The sequence below is a fragment of the Thamnophis elegans genome, chromosome Z (genome assembly GCF_009769535.1).
Source record: "Thamnophis elegans isolate rThaEle1 chromosome Z, rThaEle1.pri, whole genome shotgun sequence".
In the NCBI taxonomy this organism is placed as follows: domain Eukaryota; kingdom Metazoa; phylum Chordata; class Lepidosauria; order Squamata; family Colubridae; genus Thamnophis; species Thamnophis elegans.
This window is the reverse complement of record NC_045558.1, coordinates 122589510-122612237: the sequence shown is the minus strand read 5'-3', so window position 1 is coordinate 122612237 and position 22728 is coordinate 122589510. Positions and strand designations below refer to the sequence as shown.

The following is a 22728-nucleotide window of genomic DNA, read 5'->3' as shown; positions in this document are numbered from 1 at the left end:
GATCTTGGATATATATGAAAACAACTTACTGCAAGAAATGTTAAAAGAATGAGGTTGCTTCTTAATTCACAGGGGTTAAAATTGGCTTGAATCTGAATTTTATTTAAAGCGTATTTATAATAATACTTTTAGAAGTGCTATAACTTGGTTAACTTCTGTCAACAACAATATTAATATACTGTTTTAGGAGAACTTCCCATATTTTACCCACATGGTAAAAAAAAAAAAACCTCTCCCTTGTTTTCTGACATTCCATCAATATTTTTAAATCTGATTTTGGGTGAAAAGTTATTTGAACCAAGCCATAACAATTTTATTTTCTGACTTCTTATACATGATTTCAATCAATCAGTCTTGAACATAGTAGAAGTTTTGCTTTATCTTCAAAGCTTTCTGCCAAAAATTGAGATTACATATGCCATTGTCACGCTTATAAATGACATTTTAAAATAAAGTGGCTCGACAACCAGTTTGGTCTAACAGTTAAGGCACCAGGCTGGAAAATAGCAGACTCTGGATTCTAGTCCTGCTTTAGTCATGAAGGCAAGACTTTGGGTCAGTCACTCTCTCTCAACTCAACCTACCTCACAGAGTTGTTTTTACAAGAAAAATGAAAAGGAAGAAAATGTGGTGGATAATAGTTATTTCTAAAAAAATAATAAAGATGGAACACAAATACATTTTATGTGATGTTCCAGTTTATTTTATTGCCAATGTTATCCATTCTTTGCCGTAACCTTAGAGGAGAGTTTTCTTCATGCTTGTGTTTATCAACGTACATGTGGAGATTTCTGTATTGCTTCCTGCTTTGCTTGATGTGGAGTATTTTTAAACCTGTTTTACTCCTTCATTCTATATGGATTTAAAGATGGGAGGAATTGGAACTGGAATGACTAATTCTGTCATAAAACACAGAGGATGATTATATTTGGGAGTCAGATGTAATCTAGCGGCTAAAGAGAGCAGAGTTATAAATCTCAGTTCTGCCATGAATGTACTGATGTCTGCAACCAACTTGTTTCATCCCATCTCTAGTTTGCGAACTGCAATAGGAAATTGCAAAAGGTGCTTAAAAGCCTTTTGTAACCTTTGCTGTAAAGGCAAGAAACAGAAAATAAACGGAAACCATTTGAGAAGAAAGGAAATTAAAAAAAAAATGCAGCCTAAACTGGTGCTTTCACTCTTGAGAGTTTAAATTTCACCTGGATGGCCCTGTTCACCTGGCACCTCCCATTTAAAGGTTCAGAGAACTACTTTTGGTGGGAAATAACTTCAGGCTGTGTGACCCCAATAATCCAAGATCAAAAAAATGTGGTTTGACCTAGAAAAAAATCTGGGCTTTGAGAAAACAGGCTTGGGAAGATGTTTTTCTCTTGCTTTTAAGCCACAGGATTTGGTTGCTTTTGTGATACACCAAGGCGGTGGAAAAACTGCACTGTCAGAAATTTCCCAGGAGAGGAGAAACACTAGCAACAGGTGAGGCTGTGAGAGAGAAAAGGTGGAGCAAACAGCGTCAAATCTCACCTGTCGCCTGGGAGGGTGGAGGCTGGAATCGGGAAGTAAACAGCGAAACCTGATCAGAAGGAAAGGAATTGGAGATCGCCCAGGTTGATTGTCCGACTACGGAGCTTTGGTGGATCTCAAGAGTTTGATATCTCCCCATGAACCTTGGATGGTGTAGATCACCTGTGGGTTTCTTTTCCTGAAGGCAACTTGTTCTATGGGGAAATAGGACAAGCCGGGTCCTGCATGCCAGCTTTTTCTCTGGCCTTTTGAACCCGCCTGCATCCAGTGCCACCAGCATCCTGGCTTGTAAAATCTCCCCAGTCTAACCAGTCTGAGGGACAAGCCTTCCTAGACTATTCTCGAGACTCCATGGCTTCATGGCTTCCTCCAGGAACTCAGAGGAAGAGCCCCTTCGCAGTCCTTTCCCTCTGACTCCCCCACCAGCTCTGGGGGATGAGTACTATCCTTTTGGGGGTGAGGGCCAGCCACCCTTTGTGGGGAATGCTGCTGCTGCTGGAGCTGCGGGAGAAGGGGACCCCGAAGACTTGGATCTGGGGGTGCTGCTTCAGAGGAAAGAACAGGACTTGCTGTTGGCAGCGGAATTGGGAAAGATGCTCCTGGAACATAACGAGGAACTGGAACGACGCTATGATGAACTGATGAAGGAATATTTGGAAGTCAAAGAGGTGAGGCAGGTGGCTGGAATAAGGAACAGGCAGGAGAAGACCTGATATAGACCGAGATTCTTTGGTCTGATGTGAAACTTGCTAGGATTAGGATTGGGGTTGGGATTAGTGCTGGGTGTGGAGTTAGGGTTGGGATTAGGTTTAGGGTTGGAGTTAGGGTTGGGGTTGGGATTAGTGCTGGGTTTTGAGTTAGGGTTGGATTGGGGTTAGTTGGAGTTAGGATTGGGTTGGGATAAGGGTTGGGGTTGAGATTAGGGTTGGCGTTGGGTTTGGAGTTAGGATTGGGGTTGTAATTGGGGTTGTTGTTACAGTTGTTGTTAAGGTTGGGTTTAGGGTAAGGGTCAGCCTTGGGGTTGGGTTTAGGATTGTGGTTTTGATTGGGATTAGGCCCTATCATGTTCTGCCCATTCAGCATATTTCCTAGGTTGCTATGAAAAGAAAAAGAACGTCTCAGAGATGGGAATTTTCTCATGTGCTTTCTCACCAAAGTTATGGATTCAAAATCCTACAGCCCACCCCTTGTTGCTATCTCATCCTTGAACCCTTCACCCTGTTTGTTTCCCAGGTTTCTATTTTCATCCAAGAGTTTATCACTGGGATTTCACTGGGCATCTACATCCCAGCAACCTTCAAACATCAGACCACATTTTATTCCTTGTTCAACTCTTTGAATTCTTCCCCATATGAATACATTTAATTGAAAGAAAAAGTCTTAGGTTGCATCAGGACATTCTTTGAAGTAGGAACGTTACACAGGTAGTCCTTAATTTACAACTGTTCATTTAACAGCCCTGAAAAAAGTGACTTATCACCATTTTCCACACGTACGGCGGTTGCAGTATCTCCATGGCCATACAATGAAAATTCAGGCGCTTGCAACTGACTCATATTATCCCTGAGATCACGGAGTCTCCCTTTGCGACCTTCTGACAAGCAAAGTTAATGGGGAAGCCAGTTTCAGTTAAACAACCATGTTACTAATTTAACAACTGCAGGAGTCACTGAACAACTGTGGCAAGAAAGGTCGTAAAATGGGGCAAAATTAACTTAAATGTCTCACTTAGCAACAGATACTTGGGGCTCAATTATGATTATAAGTCGAGGACTGCCTGTAAAGTCTTTTTCTTTCATAGGTTTTCTCATTGGAAGGGTAGCAATTTGACCTCTATGGTGATATTCATGGCTCTACAGCTGTACCTCCACACCCTTCATTCTGTGCACAGATGTGTGCGAACATCCCCATTCACTCCCTCGTATTTACACCTATTTTTATTCAGCACCAAATAATCAATTTCAAAGTTTCTCATTTTGAAATTGCTCCATGCTTTGCTTTTCTCTCTTCTCTTCCATCATTTAATCTTTATTTATTTGAATTTATGAGCTGCCCAATTGCTACTTCTGGGGGTGCCGGCCCAACAGTGGTAGATTTGCCTCTTTGCAACGGAAGAGTTCTGCAGTGGCAGAAGTTCATGGATAAACATGAACTTGTGACATTTAGAGTGGAATTCTGAACAAAATAAATTAGTGCGCAGGTGTGTGTACCAGCTGCATGTAATTCCACAGTGAGTTCAGGAGAGCGAAGTGCAGATGGTAAGGAAAAGAGGCTGTGAGAAGTGAACTCCAAAATTCTGTATAGGTATTTAGTCCACAACTTATGACTACACAACTGGGACCAGAATTTCCATTGTTAAACCAGATGATTCTTAAATGAGTTGCACCCAATTTTGCAATCATTTATTTTTTCTCCTACGGCTGTTATGTGAATCACTGCAGTCGTGAAGTGAATCCCATGGTCGTTGAGCGAACCCAGTTTCCCGCAATGACTTTGCTTGTTAAAAATCAGCTGGGAAGGTCACAAATAGTAATTACATGAGCCCAGGATGCTGCAACTGTCTTAAATACATGCTGGTTGCTAAGCACCCAAATTCCCATGGCTATGGGGATGCTGCTATTGTCACAAGTGCGAGGACCAGTCATAAGTTTTTTCAGTGCCACAGTAACTTTGATTGCTAAACAAATGAGGACTACCTGCACACCAGTGGTGGGTTTCAAATTTTTTTAGAACCTCTTCTGTAGGTGTGGCCTGCTTTGTGGGAGTGGCTTGCCAGCCATGTGAATGAGTGGGAGTGGCTTGCCAGCCATGTGACTGGGTGGGCGTAGGCAACTTGTAAAATGTGATGAAACTCACTTAACAACGCTCTTGCTTAGCAACCAAAAATGTTGGCTCAGGAATTCTGGCACTGAAGTCCACAAGTCTTAAAGCTGTCAAGTTACAAGGCCCTTGCACCCCTAACTCTTTAGAGAAAAAAAACCCAGGGGTGTTCAAACTTGACAGTTTTAAGTCTTGTGGACTTCAACTCCCAGAATTCCTCCTTTCACTCGTCATCTTGATGATGTATGCAGACGGGCGGAGGGAGGGAGCTGGAACTGGTTCTAAATGGCACTGTAGATTTGTGGAACCTCTTCTATAGAAGAGCTTAGAACTGGTATGAACCCACCCCTGCTGCATACCCCATCCCAACGTAACTCACTGCTGTAGACAGGTTTGTGAGATAGTCTTCTGGAGTTATTTAATTAGAGTTACTAGAATGGCTCAGCCACTATTGCTTCCTGAGGTTTCCTGTGTCTTATCACCAGATCATGATTCACACAGTTTCATCCATCCCTCTGCTTTCCATGTCACAAAACATGAGAGTCAGGAGCTTTCTTTGGCAGAAGCTCATCTTCTCCCCTCCCAAGGGCTGTTTCAACACATAATTGCAAATCAGAAAATATTTCCCAAATCGTTCAATATATGACTTAACCAGGGGTGAGATTGAAAAATTTAAGCAACCGGTTCTCTGTCTGGATGATGGGTGGGCTTGGCCATGGGGGTGTGGCCTAGTTGGCTTCCTGCACCACTGGGATGGCAGAAGGTGTGTATTTTTGCCCTCCCCAGGCTCTGGAGGCTTTTGTTCGAGCCTCCGGAAGGGCGAAAACAGCCTTCCCCAGGGTCTGGAGGGCCTCCGGAGCTGTAAATGGGCCCATTTCCAGACATCTGATACTTCCGGTGGGCCCATTTTCTGCCCTCCAAGAGCTCCGTACAAGCCCTGCACTTAGCTGGCATGATGAATGGGCTGCCTGGAGAATCCTAGGAGAGGAGGGGGGGTGGGTGGGTAGGGTCAGCTGGTCCTTGTAACTACCAGTTCGGTGAACCAGATTAAAATTAACATCCAATTGCCCAAAGTGGTCCGAACCGACTGAATCCCACCCCTGGACTTAACATTGGGATCCCCACCCTCACCTCAACCCTGGCCAGGGATCGGCACTCAGCCACAGCATGGCAGAAAGCATGCAAGCAAGCAAAGCGCCATCCACGAGATGCAGGCAGTATGTGAAACCACGCCCCTTCTGGTCCGCGGAAAAACCTCTCTCCATGGAACCATTCCCTGGTGGCCAAAAGGTTGGGGCTGCTGACGCACCAGGAACATATTAAGTGGATTTACATTGTACAGCAAGTCCTCAACGTATGATCACAAATGAATGGGATGAGAATTTCCATTGCTAAGGCAGCCATTAGTCATGACCTATTTTATGACCTTTAAAAATCATAATTTGGCCATTAAGTGAATCTGGCTTCTTCCATTGACTTTGCTTGTCAGAAGCTGGCAGGGAAATAGTCAAAAATAACAATTAAAGAACCCCAGGTTGCTGTAAATACGTGCGGGTTATTTAGCACCCGACTTCGATCGTGTGACCGTAAGGGTGTGAGGATCAGTCCCAAGTCACTTTTTCATTGCCATTTTAACTTCAAGGAGTTGATAAATGAAGGGTTGTAAGTTGAGGACTACCTGTGATCCCACAAGATACAAATTACCAACATGGGAAAGAATGCTTAATTTGTGAAAGTTTTAGATCTCTACTCAAAACTGGGCAACCATTTGTCTGAACTGATATAGGGTTTCCTACCTGAGCAGGGGGTTGGACTAGAAGACCTCCAAAGTCCCTTTCAACTCTGTTATTCTGTTAAAACATTACGGGTTACTTCAACTGACCCTATATCTAAAGCATTGTGCCTCTCCCCAGTCAAGATGGACAGAGAATAGAATAGAATAGAATAGAATAGAATAGAATAGAAACTTGAACATTGGGCACTATCTAATAAATTGAAATTCAATAGTGAAAAGAGTAAGGTTCTACATTTGGGCAACAAAAACAAAATGCACAGGTACAGTATAGGTGGTACCTTGCTCAATAGTAGTAACTGTGAAAGGTATCTTGGAGTCCTAGTGGGCAACCATTTAAATATGAGCCAGCAGTGTGTAGCAGCTGCCAAAAAAGCCAACACAGTTCTAGGCCGCATAAACAGAGGGATAGAATCAAGATCATGTGAAATGTGTTAATACCAATTTATAATGCCTTGCTAAGGCCACACTTGGAATACTGCATTCAGTTTGGGTCATCACGATGTAGAAAAGATGTGGAGACTCTCAAAATAGTGCAGAGAAGAGCAAAAAAGATGATTAGGGGACTGGACATATGAAGAACGGTTGCAGGAACTGGGTAAGTCTAGTTTAAGAGAAAGAAGGACTAGGGGAGACATGATAGCAGTGTTCCAATATCGCAGGGGTTGCCACAAAGAAGAGGGAGTCAACATTAGGCCTTGCAGATCTGGAAGGTTGCCAGGCTGGTTTTCTTGAAGCTGTGCCAACCACATAAACATTGTTAGTTCTAACATGGGAATTCCCACTTAGCATGTGAAGCAACATTGGCACCTGCTGGAATCACCTCTGTTTTTCAGAGAAGCTTTGCACACTGTTTTTCAGCCCATTCCCTTCCCTACAGAAAAAAATTGCCTTCTTAGCCTCTCATTTCCCCCCGTCCCCAAATTCTCTGCTCCCTCGTCTTTGACCTCGAATTTAACAGGCACCAACTGGGAATTTCTGGGCATGCTACTGGGAGAACCAGTTTGGCACGGAGGAAGGCACCACAAAACCGACATGAGTCTGCCACCAGGGTGGATATAATTACCTAAGAGGGGAAGAATGAAGGATATATAAAAGTGAGAAAGCACCAAGTGTGAGTCACTCTCGCTTCCACAGGACCTCACCCACTAATGTCGGTACCCAAATATTTCCACACAGGGCTGTGGCTCTTTTCAAGCCATGGCAAGTACAGCTTTACGACACTCTTGAAAAGCAATGTTCTTTTGCTGTGCCAAGCCTGCTTGTTGGTGTGATCCTGTTAGGAGACCTGCCTGCCTGCCCATACTTCCTCCAGGCATGTCTGAATGGAATAAGATTCCGTTAAATACTTTCCCCTTAGCATGTATTTGCATTTTATGGACACTGCCTAGGGAAGCTGCTGCAGGGAAAGTTGATAGCCTCCCGCTTAGGAATTATATAGCCTGTGGAATCTTCTGTTATAACTTGATTTCCAGGAAAGTTAAATAAAAATCCAAGCAAAGAAAAATGGAAAAAAAATAACAATAGCTTTAATTATCGCTAGCCAGCAAACAAAACAAGCTTCAGTTGGTTTACTCTCAGTCACTAATTAGTGGATTGCTGGCAGAAAACGAGGCGGCTAACCTTGCTGGCCTGTTTTTCTTGCTGGCAAGCAAGGAACAAGTTGTACCATTGTGATATCTTGGCACATACAGTGCAACGCGCTCTACATGGGGCTGCCCTTGAAGAGTGTTCGGAGACTACAGTTGATCCAGAATGCAGCCGCGTGAGCGATATCAGGTGTACCTCAATACACCCATGTTACACCTATCCTCCGTGAGCTGCACTGGCTCCCTATTGGTCTCCGGACGCGCTACAAGGTGCTGGTTATTACCTTTAAAGCCCTACATGGCCTGGGACCTAGCTATTTGCGAGACCGCCTCCTGCTGCATACCTCCCAACGGCTGATAAGAACTCACAGACTGGGCCTCCTCCGGGTGCCGTCGACCGGACAATGCCGGCTGGCGGCCCCTTGGGGGAGAGCCTTCTCTGTAGCTGCTCCGGCCCTGTGGAACGATCTACCTGCAGAGATCCGGACCCTTCCCACCCTCGCGGCCTTCCAAAAAGCCACCAAAACCTGGCTGTTCCGGCAGGCCTGGGGCTGTTGACCCATGAATGGGGTCCAGGCCCCAGCTAAGTCGAGTGTATGGTGTGTCTCTTTTAAATTGTTTTTGCCTCTCCCCTATTTTTAGTTTGGTTTTATCTTGTATTTGTAAGCCGCCCAGAGTCCTAAGGGATTGGGCAGCATATAAGCTTATTAAATTACGAATTACGAATTAGTCTCCACACAAAGTCTGACCCACCTTGGGATCACTTCATAGCAATAGCAATGGCACTTAGACTTATATACTGCTTCACAGTGCTGTACAGCACTTTAAGCAGTTTACAGAGTCAGCCTCTTGCCCCCAACAATCTGAGTCCTCATTATACCCACCTCGGAAGGATGGAAGGATGAGTCAACCTTGAGCCAGTCAGGATCAAACTGTTGAATTGCAGGCAGCCGACAGGCAGCAGAAGTAGCCTGCAGTACTGTGCAGTGATACAGGGTTGTTATTGGGCTAGTCCTTGACTTACGACCAAAATTGGGACAGGAATTTCTGTTGCAAAGCAAGGCAGCAAAGCGAATCTTGCCCATTTGTTTAACAGATACTGTTTAAAAAATCGCTGCAATTGTTAAGTGAATCATCCTCTCATCCAGAGAGTCTGACTTCCACCATTGATTCTCCACATTGGAAGCCAACTGTGAAGGTTGCAAGTGGTGATTGCTCGACCCTAGAATACTGCAACAGTTTGGTCTAGTGGTTAAAGCACCAGGCTAGGAAGTGGGAGACCTTGAGTTGAAATCCCATTTTAACCATGAAAGCCAGCTGGGTGACTTTGGGCCAGTCACTCTCTCTTAACCCAACATGGCTGTTGTGTGGAAAATAGAAACAGTATTTTGATATGTTCTACACCTTACTTGAAAAAGTAGTACGTGTGGAATACAACAATAGTAAATGCATGTTGATTGCAAAATGCCCTAATTTTGATCGTGTGACAATGGGGAATACTGCGACAGTCATAAGTGTGAAGTCTGGTTACAAGTCGTGTTTTTAAGTTCTATTAAGTTCTAAACTTTGAGTAGTGACTAAATGAACAGTTGTAAGTTGAGGACTACCCTCATAGCGTGGGGCTTCCTGTACCTTGTGGCACATTATCCACTACAATCTTGCTAGGCAATTCTTGAATAGGACTGACTACCTCTATGGGGAAAGGAATTCACAGTGCATTAGGAGTAACCCTACCATGAGGCAGGGCCCTGGGAGTTAATCCTAGGAGGAAAATTATTGCTGACACCTCACGTTGTCAGGTAATGGAAAGCACTTCCAATAGTACCCAAGGTACAGGGGTGGTTTCCTGCTGGCATTACTACCAGTTCAGTGCACAAAAAAAATGTGCATTTGCACCTAAAAAGGCCTGTGCATGCGAACAACATTAGAAAAGGGGGAGGGGGAGTTCATTTTTTCGATGAAGATTGTTCTGCACTTGAAAATCAAGATGGCGCCACTGAGTATAGAACCGGTTCGGGTACATGTCCAGCCAAGTTAGCAATAGCAGTTCGACTTATATACCACTTCATAGGGCTTTCAGCCCTCTCTAAGCGGTTTACAGAGTCAGCATATTGCCCCCCCACAGTTTGGGCCCTCATTTTACCCACCTCGGAAGAATGGAAGGCTGAATCAACCTTGAGCCGGTGAGATTTGAACCGCCGAACTGCAGTTAGCAGTTAGCTGAAGTGGCCTGCAGTACTGCACTCTAACCACTGTGCCACCTCGGCTCTTACTATCTACTATCGGCTGAACCAGTCTGAACCAGTAGGAATCCACCTCTGCTAAGTTAGTAAAGAGACTAACATTGTGACTTCTTGAGAGCAGGAGGGATCCCTTTTCTACCTAAATCACTTGGGCTGCCCCACAGACCTTCGGTCTCTCAATCCTAGATCCTTTCCTTTCCTTGTGGAACTTGGCTGCGGAGTCAAAGATCATGTTACTGCTCTGTGTCCATCCGCATGAGAGACTAATGAGGCAGGACCTCTTTCCTACCTCCAGAAGTTGGTTGGATTGGAAATTGAAACTTAATTCCAGGTGATATCCACCATCGCACCCCAGGCAACTGGCTGGTTTAGGGAGCCATAAGGTAGGCCAGATGGCACGAGTCAATCTGCCTTCTGTTGTATGTCCTTAGACCCTTCGGTCACAGGCAGCTTGACCTTCCTTAATAGCAGGAAGGTCCTGTCTCTGGTGTCCACGGAAATGTTGCCTTTGGGGAAAAAAAGAAAGCCTTTCATTCAAGAAGCTTTTGACAAACTGACTTTTGCATTCAAAAGTAGAGTCTGGAGCTTACGGCATGCTGTATCCAGATCTGCTGACTGTAGGTTATACACCATCTGGTGTCCTCCAGATATATCACACTACCCTTCTAGTATTTTGGCATCTGATTTTGCAGCAGATCTCTAAAAAGTCAGATTTTATAGAGAAATGAAAGGTTCTGGAAGAAACTTCCAATACTGAGTCTGAAGTCCTGGAAATTGGGATCGCTTCGAACCGTGATGGCGAACCTATGGCACGCATGCCCAAAGGGGCTGGCAGAGCTATGTCACCCGGCATGTGCGGCGTCGCCCGTTCCTCTTCCGGGTTTCTGCCGTGCATGCACAGGCAACAATCAACTGGCCTTTTATACGTGCGGTAGTGCTGGTCTTCTGTTTCCAGTGTGAGAATGCACGCCAGACAGCTGATCGGCGTGTGTGTTTGTGCGGCAGTAACTGGAAGACTTGTTGGCTGGCGTGCATGAACGCACTGGAAACCAGGTTCATTTTCCGGCACATGCATGTCCCCTGGGCAGCTCCTCTTCCTTGTTGTGACCTAGAAGAGCGCATACAAAGTGCTCTGTTTCCGGCACTCGATGCCGAAAATGTTTGTCATCACTGACTTAGAGGGATGCAGCACATATAATGGACAGTGAGGTCCTATATCCCTGTGCTCTAGTCTAGCACCATAAAGGCCCAATTTGGCCGAAGAAGTATTCAATGTATTTTGCTAATAATTGAAAATCACCTACATTCTGAAAAGATTTCTCTTTCCAGTTTAAAAACAAAACAAAAAACTATTCATGGGCTATATCTGAATACTGCACTCTGAATAGGAAAGATTGCTTAGCAATTGCAGATCATTTTGCTTATGTAATTATGGCACTTGATATCCAATCATTTCCATACTCTTCCTTAAAATCATCCTTTTGCATTCAAAGGTAGACCAATACAGGTAGTCCTCAACTTATTGTCACAGTTGTGCCCACAATTTCTGTGGCTAAGCAAAACAATTGTGAATTGTCCCCCCCTTGACTAATTTCTTAGTTGTTAAGTGAATCACTGCAGTTGTTAAGTTAGTAATAGGGTTGTTAAGTGAATCTCGTTTCCCCATTGATTTTGCTTATTAGAAGGTCACAAACGATGATCACCTTGGGTCATCATAAATGAATCAATTGCCAACTGTCTGAATTATGATTACATGGGGAATACAACAAAGGTTGTAACTGTGAAAAATGGTCATAAGTCCTTTTTTTTCGTGCCATTGTATCTTTGGACAATCACTAAATGAACTGTTGTAAAGTTGAGAACTGCCTGTATTGGGAATGTGAGTGCCCAATAGAAGGCATGATTTCAGGGGTGGGATCCTACCGGTTTAACAAACACTTGGCTGAGTGCGTGCTTCACGCACTGTTTGCATGTGTGCAGTTTAGAGAAGATTTATCTTCCGGATTACTGCCTGGGGTGGAAAACAACTGAGGGGCAGCAATCCACTATGCTGCGTGACTCAGATGAGAAGATAAAGGTAGGTAAAGCACAGGGATGGGGGGATGGGACCACTTGCTACTGGGCGAAACCCGGTTTGCCCCCAGCTGATCTTCGGAGCTACCGGTTTGCCTGAACCGGTCCGAACTGGTAGAATCCCATCCCTGCATCAGAGGTGGGTTCCAGTGGTAGGTTTCAGAATTTTTTAGAACCTCTTCTGTAGGTGTGGCCTGCTTTGTGGGAGTGGCTTGCTGGCCATGTGACCAGGTGGGAGTGGTTTGCTGGCCATATGATTGGGTGGGGGTGGCCAACTTGTAAAATGTGGTGAAACTCACTTAACAACGCTCTTGTTTAGCAACCAAAATGTTAGCTCAGAAATTCTGACATTTGAAGCACACAAGTCTTAAACCTGTCAAGTTACAAGACCCTTGTGCACCTAACCCTTTAGAAAAAAACTCCCCAGGGGTGTTCAAACCTGACAGCTTTAAGACTTGTGGACTTCAACTCTCAGAATTCCTCCTCTCGCTCTTCATCTTGATGATGTGCGGACAGGGGGGGAGCTGGAACGGTTCTAGACAGAACCGGTTCTAGACGGCACTGTAGATTTGTGGAACCTCTTCTATAGAAGACGTTAGAACTACCGGTTTGGACCAGTTCAGCCGAGTAGGTAGTAACTCGCCCAGCCACACCCCTGATCCCGTTCTATTGGCAGCGTCATAGGCGCCACCATCTTGTTTTTTGCTTCTGCACATGTGCCGAAGCATTTTTTAACCTACTGCATATGTGCACGTAGCACGCATCAAGCACACGCACGTGACGAAGAGGCCAAAACCCATCCCTGTCCTGCATGATGTTTTGGATCTTTCTCCTACACCAGTCTTGAGTCTTTCCTTCTGGCCCTCACATCTTCTTCTCTGCTTCTTGTAGCATCTTGAACAAGAGAAACATGAACTCCGGAGGCACCTCGAATCAGGCCGGGCGGAATTTGAAACCCGGACGGCAGAGCTGGAGGCTGACTTGGTGGCCACCCGAGCCCAGCTAGGGCAGAAGCGTCTAGAACAGCAGGACACCAGCCGAGAGAACTCACAGGCAGTTTTAGACCTTTCAGAACAGAACCAACGTCTGGTGGAGCAGCTAAGTCAGGTGAGGAGGGACTCTGACGGTGTTACCTCTACCTCATTGGGAAGGGAAGGCTTAAGAGGGAGGCCTTCTGGTGTATATCAACAAAATGGTTCCACCATAAAACCGCAGTAGACTAAAGCGTGTGTGACTAAAGCGCGATGACAAAACCGCACCGTCAAAACCGCGCGCCAACAGCACGCCAACAACAGCGCGCCGACAGAAGCGCGCTGTAACATAACCCTAAAAATAACCCTAAACCTAACCCTAAACCTAACCCTAAACCTACCCTAAACCTAACCCTAAACCTAACCCTAAACCTTACCTTAAGTTAAATCGCGCTTCTGTCGGCGCGCTGTTGTCGGCGCGCTTTTGACATCGCGGTTTTAGTGCCGCGGTGTTATCGGCGCGCTTTTGACGTTTGCGGTTATGTCGTGCCACGCAACAAAATGCAGAGTGGTTAGGTCAATCAACAGAGAAAGCTCTCCTATGGGCAAGGAAGGTAAAGGTTTCCCTCACACATATGTGTTAGTCGTTCCCAAAGCTAGGGGGTGGTGCTCATCTCCGTTTCAAAGCCAAAGAGCCAGCACTGTCTGAAGACGTCTCCATGGTCATGTGGCTGGCATGACTAAACACTGAAAGGTGGTCCCTAATTTTCTGTTCGCATTTTTGCATGCTTTCGAACTGCTAGGTTGGCAAAAGCTGGGATAAATAATGGGAGCTCACTCCATTACACGGCGCTAGGGATTCAAACTGCCAAAGTGCCGACCTTTCTAATCAACAAACTCAGCATCTTGGCCACTGCATCCCTATGGGCAAGGAAGCACCAGGCTAATTTTATTCATGCAACAGATCAGTCAAATGTTGTTTTCTGCTGCCAGATCTGTGGCAATGAAGGTAAAGGAGCAAAACATCAAATTTATGAGTGCAATCTAGTAGGTTTGGTTCTCAATGTTCTTGTTAAGAGGAAGCTTGGCTTGTAGGCTAAAGGCCTGTACTGTAATATATTTTAGCACGCTGTCATATCCAGCAGTTGACAATATATAAAGCTCAGGGTTGAGCTGACAAATTCTTGATGTTCTCTGGACTTGGTTGTTTTCCTTGAAGATGTTAATTACCCTGCTAGGAAACAGGAAAACAAGCAAGAGCTCAACCCTGCATATGAGTGAACTGGAATAGAGGCTAGGATTATTTTCAGGTGAATCACTCATGTTAAAAAGGGGTGTATTGAATACCCTGAAGGGGATTCTAAGTTTCAGAAGCAAGAAAGAGATTGTTGAATGAGGCACCATCTTTTAAAATATCTCACACCTTGTTTGATCTGCTGGTTGCAGAAATACACTAGAGAAGGAGGATTCAAAACACTGAAATTTCAAAAGTGTGTATCCGTCAAGCTACTGTAAATCAATATAGATAGATAGATAGATAGATAGATAGATAGATAGATAGATAGATAGATTTTACATATATATATGTATGTATGTATGTATGTATGTATGTATGTATGTATGTAAAAAAATTTACACACACACACACACACACACACACACACAAACAGCTATGTGTGTGTATGTTCCAGCATAACTCTGGAACGCTTCGAGCAATTTCAACCAGACCTGATACACAGATAACTTACTCTCTGGAGACAAATACTGGGAGGGGGGGTAAGACAACCCTAAAACTCCTTGGGGTGTGTGTTCTGTTAAGATGCAGCCTGTTGTCTCTTAAAATGGCTTCTACTGTACTGCCGTAAAATGACTTCTACTGTGCAGCGCAGTGGAGTTGCCATGATAATGGCTTCACAGTTCCACACAAGGAGGCTCCCTCTGGTAAGGGGGAAAAATCCAACATTAGAAATTACTTTTGGTCCAGACAATTTCCCCCTATAAATAAATACCCGGGCAATACCGAGTTGTCAGCTAGTCTTAAAATAAATCAGAGTGGTTAGTCTTGCTGAGTTCACGGACCTTCACTGAATCCCATTCCTCTTTAAAAGACTAAATTCATCAGTATCCCTGACTAGAATTTTGTGGATAGTGGCAGGGAGCGGGAACGAAGGGAATCTTCCCTAACCAGGTGCTTTCTGTTGAATTACAATTTCCATCATCCCTGTCTATGCCACCCATGGAAAACCTACCAAACCTCTATCTCTCATCTCAAGCATCAGAGCTCATGTTGTGAATGATGGAAGTTGTAGTTCACCAATATTTGGGGGTGGGGGGGGAACCTAAGTTCCCCACAGGTGAGGTGGGTGATGCTAAACTGGTTTGAAATGGGGATTTCCTTTTTCAATGCAAATAAAAATTCATTCTCACTACAATAACAAAGTGGATAGAATGTGCCATGCCAGAACGAAAAAACAACTTTGAGTCACGTTGTGTTCTTCCTATAACAGCACCAACCAGATTGGCAGGATTCTAGCAATGTAGGAATCTAATCACAAGTTAAGATAAGAAAGTCAAACAAGTGAGATAAAGATTCTAAAATACCCCCTGTCCTTAAAAATTAAATGAAGAGATACCATAGATTTAAAAAAAAACATTTAAAAGTTAAAGTCACTGCCCTGATTCTTTTGGGGCCTTTGCATTTGTAAAAATTTATTAATGGGATGTAAAAGTGTGGATTTGTTTTATAAACTGGACAATTACACTGTTTGGAGACAACGCAGCCAAAGAATGATTGAAACCAAGCAACACTCCCTCTCTCCCTTACTAATATGTGGTATTCTTATTGGTGTCCAATATTGTTAACAAACTATGTAAAAATTCGTTGGATTAAAATATATGTGTGCAAATGTTTATTTTCCTTTTAACATTCAAGCCTACTGTCTGTTCTTATCTCTGGGAAATTAAGGCAATGTAAACCATACGTATCTTGGAGATATTGTTAAGAAGCCCTTAGGTCACAGGTCAAAACATGTCTATTGGCTCAAGAGACCATAATACGATATTTTTCAAGAAACAACATCCAGTTGAAAGCTTGTAATTCAATTACAGATGTTCATGTCGCAAATCATTGTTAATGAAAGGCATTTTTTATATATGCTGACAGGACGTTCTTCCCTTAGATAATTAGAAAGTAGACATCTCACACAGTTCCAGCATGAACCTGAGTATTTGGTTGCACAGGTAGTGCTCATCTTACGAACAGTCACTTAGCGACCATTCAAAAAGTTACAATTGATGCACAGGTGGTCCTCAACATACAACTACAATTGAGCCAAAATTTTGGGTTGCTAAGTGCAACAGTTGTTAAGTGAATTCCCCCCCCCCCATTTTATGACCTTTCTTGCCACATTTGTTAAGTGAATTCCTGCAGTTGTTACGTTTGTAACACGGTTGTTAAGTGAATCTATTCACCCCATGGACTCTGTCAGAAGGTCGCAGAAGCGGATAATGTGACCTTGCGACATTGCAACCATCATAAATATGACTTTTCAGATGTCTGAATTTTGATCACGTGACCGGGGGGGGGGATGATGCAATGTGAAAAGTGTGTGTAAGTCTGAAAAACAGGTCACATTTTTCAATGCTGCTGTAACTTTGAACGGTCACTGAACGAACTGTTGTAAGTTGAGGACTATTTGTACCTGGGAGTTATTTTCGACCCAGATTCGAAGATCTGACAGTCACCCCTCCCCCACCCCAAAATCAAACGACTGAACTTCAGGGACCGAACCCCATTGGCTCAACCAATTGTGTTTTACGATGATTTTGCCAAAATCCAGCAGTTACTTCCACTTTTTGGCAAAACTGCGCCCATCATGAACCATTGGTTTGCTTAATGAGCATGGCAGCTGCTTTATGATCTCTGCACTGGCTGAACAACCACCACAGGAAAATTAGTAAAATTGGGTTGGTCACATGATTGACCTATTTTGCGACCGTCACGACGTACAAATTTGATGGACAGGGTCTATTACAGTCGTCAAATGAGGACTGCTTGTCATTTTGCAAAAGCCGGAGTCAAGAATAGCCTGGGAAAAAGGGGGTTTAAAGAGACTCTCCCTATTGTCAAAGCCTAACCAACAGCTGTCTGCTCCACCACCTACAATAGGTCACTCACTTGGAGCAGCAACTCCAGGAAGATTTGATTGTATTACGTGCAGAACATCGGACTTTGACCCTCTGCAATGCTGAGTACGGTGCCAGGATGCAAAGTCTGCAAGCTGAGGTAAGGAAAAAGACGGTCAATTAATGTCCCCCGTCGGGCCACAGATGCCAGGCAGGTGAGAAGGCTGTAACCCTTTCTTCTCCACCATTCCAGGGGTCTTGTTGCTTAATTTGAAAACGGTCGATTTACAGCAAATTGGTAATTGATGACTTGGAGCCGTGATGGAGAACCTATGGCACGCGTCAGAGGTGGCACGCAGACCCCTCTCCGTGGGCACGCGCGCTGTCGCCAGCTGCTCTTGTGGTTTCCGGCGGGCACATGCACAGCTGGTCTTCGTGGGCGCCTGAGCACCGGAAAACAGCCTGGAAACGCCCCCCCCCCCCAAACAACCAAAAAACAGGCCTTTTTTCAGGCCAAAACCAAAAAACGACCTGAAAATGACCAGAAAAACGGCCTGAAAACAGGCATGCATGTGCCTGCTAGCTGGTCTTCAGATTTTCGTTGCTACAGCGTGTGTGAAGACCGGCTGGCCAGAGTTCATGAGCGGCGCATGTATGCGCACTGGCCAGCTGGTCTTTGAGTTTTCGGCACTGCGGCGCACACACATGCACACACATTCCAGTTTGGGCACTGGTTGCTGAAAAGGTTCGCCATCACTGACTCAGAGCTACTGTACTAAATCTGGGCTAAAAAAATACTGATGACCACCAATTGGCAGCACAGGCTTGGTGTCTTCTTCTGCCATTTTGCCTCCATCTAGAGCAGTGTTACTCAACCTTGGCGACTTTAAGTCCTGTGGACTTCAACTCCCAGAATCCTCTGGCTGGCTGGGGAATTCTGGGAGTTGAAGTCCACAGGACTTAAAGTTGCCAAGGTTGAGGAACACTGATCTAGAGGTCACCTGACAGTGTCGTGCAGTGAGCTTTATGGCTGGTGAGACAAAGCCCTGGTGCGTCTTTCCAAAAGCCCCAGTGAAGCTCCGCCGCTGTGTCCGCCATATAGGCAGGATGCGTCCCGCTCTATAGCGGACACAGTGCTGGGGCTTCGGCGGGGCTTTTGGAAAGGGCAGCACTACGAACGTAGTCCTGTAGGTCACTTCTGGGCTTTTCACAACGGATGATTTTGAGAGGGCGGTTTCCATCGAGGGTGATTCTGGAGAGGTTGCTCTGGGCCGCCAGCCACCGTTTCTTCAGCAGCAATTTCTTCTCTGCCCGGCATTTTCTACTGGGCGGCTTGGCGCCTTTGCTGCAGACCCACGTCTTGGCGGCTCCCGCGAGGCAAAGTGCCCCACCGGGTACTTTGCATCGCGGGAGCCGCCAAGCGCTTGATGCCCTCCCCTCCCCCTGGTGTCATAGTAAGAATTACTCAAAAAGTGAAGTCTACTCATATGGAAGAAGCCTAAAAGGCCATTAACTTGGTTTAAACAAGATTCCAATAATTAAAAATCAAATTACCCTCCTGTAGGGCGTAGGCCCCACGTTGGGAACCACTGGCTTAGAGAATGCTATATGAAGCGGTATATAAATCTAAGTGCTCTTGCTATTTGTTCATCAATTGGTGCAATCTCCTACTACAATGAACTATCTATTGGCCAAACTGAATTGGCAACCACACTTTAGTGATAGCTGTTTTATGTAATGTCTTTTTTTAAAAAAATGTAACAAAGTTAGGTATGCATAGGTATGGGATTCAAATAATTTAACAACTGGTTCTCTGCCATAATGACCAGCTGGGTAGGTGGGACTTGGTAGTCATGTGACTGAGTGGGCGTAGCCAACTCAATGTCACTCATGTTGATAGGCGTTTCGCCTTAGCTGTTACAATGTAATAAGGGTTAATCGGAGAGGCAGTTTCTGTAAGCAGGGCAATAAAGGTGAGGCTAGAAACAACACCAGAATGTTTCCTTCCTGCCTTCCTTACAGGATTAGCCCTGTAAAGTGGGAAAAAAACAAAATGAGATTTCTTCCAACAACCGGTTCTCCAAACTGCTTAGAAAGTTAACAACCGGTTCTCCCGAATAGGTGTGGCCTGGCTGAATCCTACCACTGGTATGCAGTGTTTTTCCAGATTTTCTGCGTTTGGAAGAAAAATATTCTACTTGTCCCAAACCAAAACTGGATATGAGGCATTGGACTGCCTGAGCAGGGAACGGTGATATGGACGTGATCTTCCTTTCTTCTTCTTATGCTCAATTCTGACCTCTTCCTTTGCAGAATCGCCTGCTTCAAGAGCGGAAGCAAGATATGGAGAAACAGAACCGTCAGCTCCGCGAGGAGAACGAAGCCATCCAGGCACTGGTGGACACGTTACACGAAAACCTCCTCTTTCTCCGGAGAGAGAGCCGTGAAAAGCAGCTGAAGGTGTGTTGATGTTTCTACTTGCACATCAGCCTGACTATTGCAGGGGAACAATTGCCAGTCTCGAAACTGAAGGGGCGAAACAGAAGGAGACATGAAACTACTGCTGGGAAAATGAGTCACCCATGGGCAGTTATGCAAAGAATTAGGGAGAAGGATTCTATGAAAGCGGTTTTATTTCTTTTCCCCGGAAGCTATTTTCAGCCTCTCTTCTTCCCGTTTCTCTTCCCGTCCAAAGTTTAAACAGGTAGAAGCGGAAGCTGAGGAACTCCGGACTGCCAATAGGCGCCTCCAGCATCAGGTCAAGGATCTGAAAGAAGAGATCCGTCTGCATGAGTTAGATACCTCTGTTACCTCCATCCAGTCCGAGATTGAAAGCAGTTTAGGCGATGCCCCAGGAGCTCCTGGACAGACACCAAAGGTAAAACAGAAGATGCAGCTGGGAGGAGAGCTCAGGTTCCTCTTTTTAGTTCAACCGGGGAAATCTTCAATGTCAAAAGAAGGTTGTAATTATTTGTATGCTAATTTGAGGGAGTGCAAAGCATCACACGTATCTGATTCATTACCAACCCTTCCCAAATGTCCCTGGAGATTCTCAGTCATCCAGGTCACGGCTATCCCAAAGCTGCTTTTTCAAAAGGCAACTGGGTTTTCTTTGCCTTTTGTTGAAGACTTGTCGCTTCTCATCAAAGAAGCTTCTTCAGTTCTGACTGAATGGAGGAGAATTCTCCACCATTCAGTCAGAACTGGAGAAACTTCTTGGATGAGAAGTGAAACATCTTCAAGGAAAAATAAAATCTAGTTGCCTTTTGAAAAAGCAGCTTTGGGGCAATCTTTCCCACACTTTGGGGGTGCAGACAATCCAACATACACCAAATCTTCGACTTAGAACTACAGGAATTTCTCGACTTCCAACCACAATTGAACCCCAACATTTATGTTGCTAACTAAGACATTTGTTAAGTGAGTATTGTCCCATTTTACGACTTTTATTGCCACGTTTGTTAAGTGAATCGCTGCAGTTGTTAATAGAGTAACACAGTTGTTAAATGAATCTTGCTTGTCAGAAGATTACAAAATGTGATTATATGTCCCCGGGACACTGCAACCATCATAAATATGAGCCAGTTGCCAAGCAGCTGAATTTTGATTACATGGCCATGGAGATGCTGCAATGGTAATCAGAATGGAAAATGGTCATAAGTCACTATTTTTCAGGGCTGTTGTAACCTCCCACCTCCCCACCCCAGTAACAGCTGATCACACGAGCCATTTAATGGGCTCCATCCCACTATGGGTTCCCCAGGCCTGCTGGCAGAACCAGGTCTTCAGCGCCTTCTAGAAGAGTATCAGAGTGGGGGGCTTTTCTAATCTTTGGGGCAATTATGTTCCATAGAGAGGGAGCCACCATGGGGAAGGCCCTTCTTCTGGGTCCCACCAGGTGTATATCTATTGTGGCTCATCAGTGGCCAGCGGAGCTGGCAGCAGATTCAGACAATGAGGAAGTTGGGTCAGTCCTGGAGTCTGGGGAAGGCTCTGATTATGGCTGTGTGTCAGAGGCAGAAAGGGGGGCCAGAGCCGTATGCCAATTATCAGCTGCCTTCAGAGTCAGACATCAGTGAGGCAGACAAACAGCGGGAGCCTGTTCCCAGTGTGCGCATGTGCAGAGTTGCCAAACGAAGGGAACAGCTAAAGAACAGGGGTTGACTTGGGAGTAAGGCCACAGGTGGACGATGAATGGTCCCTCCTGGAGGGAATAAACGAGGAGCAAAAGGGGAGTGGAGTTTGCAGGAGACAATTAGTTTGTTTAATTGGTTCATTATTCTCCGAGGCTCCTTGCCAAGGTTTGCAGAGATCGGCCTGGCAGCTCTCCAAGCCAGATAAGCTTAGTCTGTGACTGTAAATCCTCCCTTGAAAGACTTTGCTGAATGTGAATGAGCAGAATTCACAGTAAATTAATAATAGGGGTTTTTGTCGGGCCTGTCAGAACAGTATCTCCCTCGGGGATGGGACCCGCAACATTCTCTGCCTCCCCGCTCTAATTGGTCGGGTAGATGTGACCGGCAAGAGATAGTCCCTCAGATAAACTGCTTTAATCTAATTTAGTCTTATCTGCTTTAGTCAATCACCCATGGCGTCAACAAGACTGATTCCACTCCAAAGAAGGCCTCTCCGAGTCCGGAGGAGAACATCTCTGAATACACCAAAAAGGTTTCAGCCTTGAACTATCAGCAGCAAGATATCCTGGCCCAGAAAGAAATGGAGATTAGAAAACTCCAGGATCAGGTAATCTGTGCTGTACTTCTCTCTTATGGGAGGGCAACGTCTTGTGTGGCTTGGAAATCGCACATTGCTTGATGTTCTTCTCCATTCCCAGGTGACTTTGCAACACGTGGAGCTCAGTGGTTTGAAGTCCGAGATAGAGAACCAGCGGCGGTTGTACCAAGAAAGCAATCGGGACAAGGCCTTGAAGTTAGCCGTAGCAGATCGGGATGAGGCGATAATCAAGTGAGCTCTGAGTCTATTTGCTTTGCAAACCCCATCATCCTTTGACTTAACCACCATTCATTTAGCCAACATTCCAAGTGACAAAGGAGTACTGAAAAAACGTGACTTATGACTGGTCCTAATAGTACTTAGGATCGTTGCAGCGTCCCCACAGTCGTGTGATCAAATTTGGGTGGTTGGCAACCAGCATGAATTTAGAACGGTTGCCGTGTCCCAGGGCCATGTGATCAGCATTTGCAACCTTACAACCTTCTCTCTAACAAGAGACGTCAACGGGGGAAGCCAGACGTGCTTAGCATCCATATGGTTCACTTAACAACCAGAGTGATTCACTTACTGGCTGTGCCAAAAAAGTAAAACCGGGTATGACTCGCATAACAATCGCCTAGCTTAGCAACGGAAGTCCCAGTCCCAATTGTCTTAAATTAAGGGCTATCTATAATCCATCTGCTCCTGATATTATAATTGCTGCTGGTTTAGTTGCATGTCAAAGCAGCTGGACCAGCCTGTCTATCTTGGGGAGGCAAGTTTCAAAGTCTGAGTCCGCCATTTGCAAAGCCACCCCATTTGGAGTTATCAGATGGGGGAAACTGAGTTAGACCCAGCCATTTGAGTTCACTGGCACA

General features: G+C 45.0%; 1 protein-coding gene across 1 annotated transcript in view; it reads left to right on the top strand.

Annotated features, from left to right (window-relative positions):
- Positions 1-1623: 1623 nt before the first annotated feature.
- The window catches only part of BICDL2 (BICD family like cargo adaptor 2), a 32238-nt gene continuing 11133 nt past the window's right edge, over positions 1624-22728 (top strand). Inside the window, exons 1-7 of the mRNA XM_032237309.1 lie at positions 1624-2192; positions 12933-13148; positions 17181-17297; positions 19451-19597; positions 19833-20015; positions 21716-21880; positions 21972-22102. Coding sequence (XP_032093200.1) covers positions 1884-2192; positions 12933-13148; positions 17181-17297; positions 19451-19597; positions 19833-20015; positions 21716-21880; positions 21972-22102 — 1268 coding nt within the window. The 5' untranslated portion in view covers positions 1624-1883. The remainder of the gene's footprint in view (positions 2193-12932; positions 13149-17180; positions 17298-19450; positions 19598-19832; positions 20016-21715; positions 21881-21971; positions 22103-22728) is intronic.